Source organism: Myotis yumanensis, unplaced genomic scaffold (genome assembly GCF_028538775.1).
Source record: "Myotis yumanensis isolate MYYU_CA2020_CCGP unplaced genomic scaffold, mMyoYum1.0.hap1 SCAF_10, whole genome shotgun sequence".
In the NCBI taxonomy this organism is placed as follows: domain Eukaryota; kingdom Metazoa; phylum Chordata; class Mammalia; order Chiroptera; family Vespertilionidae; genus Myotis; species Myotis yumanensis.
The window spans coordinates 41,523,029-41,527,345 of NW_027223761.1; the positions used below are offsets into that span (position 1 = coordinate 41,523,029).

The 4,317-nt window shown below is 37.2% G+C and overlaps 1 protein-coding gene across 1 annotated transcript; it reads right to left on the reverse strand.

The window, feature by feature from the left end:
• Positions 1 to 2,828: 2,828 nt before the first annotated feature.
• Positions 2,829 to 3,776, reverse strand: OR51F2 (olfactory receptor family 51 subfamily F member 2). The gene has a single exon (XM_070426803.1). The coding sequence runs from the start codon at positions 3,774 to 3,776 to the stop codon at positions 2,829 to 2,831; it is 948 nt and encodes a 315-aa protein (XP_070282904.1).
• Positions 3,777 to 4,317: the final 541 nt, after the last annotated feature.

Below are 4,317 nucleotides of genomic sequence, written 5' to 3' on the forward strand. Positions count from 1 at the left end.
ATTTTCTCTTTTCACAGAAACTTCCAGAATTATTTGGTGTTCTCTAATATTTAGTAACTGTTATGCCAGCCATTTTACCAGATGTGATACCCCTTTTTAAAAGACTATTCTTTCAGCTCAAATTGATATCCATCTACTAAACACAAACTATGGAAGGTACTTTATTGCAAAGAGACTTTTTAAAAGTTGAATAAAGCTCAGCCCTTTCCTTGTGAAAGTTCCAGTGTCATCAGTGAGAGAGACATATGCGTGATGTTGGAGGTCCTGCGGGTCTCCATCCACTGTACCCCGAGGACACAGCCCTTATCTTTACTAAAAATACTGCCAAATACAATGCCCACCTATAATTTCCTTCTACAATTTCCCCCAAAATTGGCTTTAGCAAAATACACACTCTCTAGGTTCCCCTTCCACGTTGCCCTGGGAAAGTAAATTTCAAACATTAATGTGCACACCAATTATTCGTGCAGTTCACAGTGTGACCTTCTCAGGAAAGTGGGACTAACTAAGACAGGGAGGAAAGTGATAGCACAATGTCCATTCTTGTTCCATGAGTCCCCTCAAAATGGGTCATTTCTAAGATTCCATGTCTGAAGCCTTTATTGACAAGATTCCATCTAACTCCGCTAACTAAAGATATGACTTACTGTTGACAACATTGCTTTTTCCAACTATGTTCATCATGCAAAGACAAAGATGTACCCCACCCCACATATGGACCCTAATCTTTTGTTGTTGTTAATCCTTACCTGGGGATATTTTTCTATTGATTTTATGTGGAATTCTGCCCACAGATATGTTCTATTTGGTCATCAGAATGTCTAGTTTTATTACTAATGTGAATGGATTTAGGTCACAAGCTCTCAGATCTATCATAGGCTCCACCTTTCTTCAGTGTTTTGTATCTAGTCTCTTCACATTTGTTGGCCACCAAAGGCATTTAATTTCACAGAACATAAAGGAAAGTCCAGGGTCACAAGCACTGCTGGTATCTTAGACCATCAGGTTCAGAAGAGAATATCAATTTTAGCCCTCAATTTTAAATGTTGGAAACAAATAAAAGCTGTAATTCTGATGGCATGTTGCAGGAGAACATATGATTTTAGACAGAGAATGGAAAATAAGATCTAGCAAAAACATCTTGGACCTAGAACAAAGTAAGAACAGATATTAGTAAGTGAATCAATGTTGATAAGCCAACAATAATGTCTCTGTCTCTGTCTTCAGGTTAATACAAGACAGGATGTGCTTGAGATGAGAGCTACCATAAATAAATTAGGTCAGGTAGAACATTGGAGAGAAGAAGCCTATAAACTTTTTTTTGATTTCTCATATTCTAAAAAAAATAGACATAGGATATAATCTTTCACTGATAATAGGCAACCAAACATACTATCATGCTCTTTTTTTGGTTAAAGTATGAGATTATAAAGGCAAGATGATTACTGGAATTCTAGATAAAGTTTATCTTAACTTTTAATGTTTAGCTAACAGCAACAATAACTGATTCTGAGTGATTCATTTTTGCATTTACACGGAATATGACCTTGCACATAATACAGGGCAAAATAACTTTACCTACATAATATCCAGAAGTGGATCACTGGGTCAAAAGGCAGTTCCATTTTTTATATTTTGAGGAAACTCCATACTGCTTTTCATAGTGCCTGCAGCAATCCGCCTTCCCACCAACAATGTACAAGGATTCCCTTTTCTCCACATCCTCACCAGCACTTATTGTTGATTTATTGATGATAACCATTTTGAGTGAAAAGGCTCACTGTGATTTCAGTTTGCATCTCTCTGATGATTAGCGATGTGATTTCTTCATATGTCTATTGGCCATTTTTATGTCCTCTTTGCAGAAGTGTCCATTCAGATCCTTTGTCCATTTGTTTTCAATTGGGTGTTGAGTAGTAGAAGTTCTTTATATATTTTGGAAATTAGCCCATTATCAAATGTGTCATTGGCAAATATGTTCTCCCATTCAGTGGGTTCCCTTTTCACTTTGTTGATTATTTCTTTTGCTGTGAAAAAGCTTTTTCGTGTGATGTAGTCCCATTTGTTTATTTTCTCTTTTTTTCTTTTGTCCAAAGAGATATATCTGCAAAATTATTGCTAGGAGAAATGCCTGAAATTTTGCTGCCTATGTTTTCCTCTAGGAATTTTATGGTTTCACAACTTACATTTAAGTCTTTAATTCATTTTGAGTTTATTCTTATGTATGATGTAAGTTGGTGGTCTAGTTTAATTTTTTTTGCATGTATCTGTCCAATTTTCCCAACAGCATTTATTGAAGAGACTGTCTTTACTCCATTTTATGTTCTTGCCCCCTTTGTCAAACATTACTTGACTATAAAGGCATAGGTTTACTGATGTTCATTTTAGAGTTTACTCTATAGTTTAAATATTTTGGAAGCATGCAGAGAATCAAGAGTTTTAAGCGGGGGAAATCCAATTAATTGAAGTGCTTTTTGTAAATCATTCAGAAAAGCACAATGGCATATTAATAAAATTTCCAACATTAAATCTAGACTTTTAGAATTATATGCAGGATCTGAATTAATATTTTATTGAGGTACCATACAATTTGCAAATATAAATATTTGTTTATATACAGTGTCTCACTAAATATTTAAAATAAAACCATAATTTAGGTTTTATTAATATGAACTTACTGGAAGAAAACTAAGCAAATATCATATAATCAATAAGTTGCATAATTTGAACTATTGGAAGCATATCTAAGCATTTTGGGAACAATTACCCCATTCTATCAAAGCACTCATTCAGAAATTGCTTTATTTTTACTCTGAGACAACTACTGATTAGATTTGCAGCTGCTTCTGAATTAAGACTTTAACAACAGCCTTTCTGATCTGCTTAGTCTTCACACTGTAGATGATAGGGTTGAGCACTGGAGGGATGAGCAGGAAGATATTAGCCATGATGGTGTGGACAAATGGAGGTGCTGAATGTCCATAGCGATGAACAAGTGACAAGCTGATGAGAGGAATGTAGAAGATGGCAACAGCACTGATGTGGGATATGCAGGTGTTGAAGGCTTTCCACCGCCCCTCTGAGGAAGTCATGTTGAGGACAGACCGGATGATCAGGACATAGGAAAGCAAGATGCAAGGGCAGTCAAATCCTGTCGTGGAGAAGAGTGCAAACAGGCCAAGGATGCTGTTGATTCTGTTGTCTGTGCATGAGAGCTGGATGAGATCAACATGGTAGCAGTAAGAATGTGAAAGGACCACAGAACTGCAAAAGGACAACCTCCTGACAAAAAGCACAACGGGCAACATGACAGCAACATTCCTTATCAACATGCACACCCCGATCTGGGCAGTCCTGGCATTGGTGAGGATGATGGTGTACCTCAGTGGGTCACAGATGGCTACAAAACGATCAAAGGCCATGGCCAGCAGAACCCCAGACTCCATGAAAGTAAAGGTATGGAGAAAGAACATCTGAGCAATGCAAGCATTTAAGTTGATCTCTCGAGCTTCAAACCAGAAGACACCAAGGGTAGTGGAAAGTGTGCAGAGGGACAAGCTCAGGTCTGTGGCTGACAGCATAGAGAGAAAATAATACATGGTCTCATGGAGGCTCTGCTCACGGAGGACCACAAAGAGGATCATGCTGTTCCCAGACAGGGCGATGACATACAGGAGACAAAAAGGGATGGAGATCCAGGCCTGGACTGCTCTCAAGCCTGGGATACCCGTCAGGAGGAAGGTCAGAAGCTGAGCACTGGTATTGTTGACCAACATAATGAGGGACTGAGAAGACAGGGATATTTGAATAATTGAACATGACATAATGAATATATAGCTTAACACTTAGAGCAACATCATGGTACTCTGAGACTCACTTGTTGAGAAGAGAGAATTCCCATATTATACTACTTAAAATTTTCTTAAGTCTGTAATTCTTTTTGGTGAAATCAAACATCACAATTAAATCATCCCTGACTATAAAAGTCCCCAGTAGATTACCTAAACAATATGATGAAAAATCTGGTTTCCAGTATTTTTTTAAATAAATTATTAATCCTGGAATAAAGCACCAAAAAATCAAGTCACATTTATAATGTAGATATTATTAGATTTTTCCCGGGGTATGTCCAGACAAATGCCAAAGACATTCCCAAGACACACATGTTTATATATGTGATAATAGAGTAGTCCAAAGAACCTCCCTAAAAACAGTAAGTATAGCTACATCCATAAATTTCTTTTTCTGGTTTAATTTTGCCCCCAAGAATCTTAAATATGAAATCCCTTAAGGATCTGCCACTTGTCCATTCTCAAG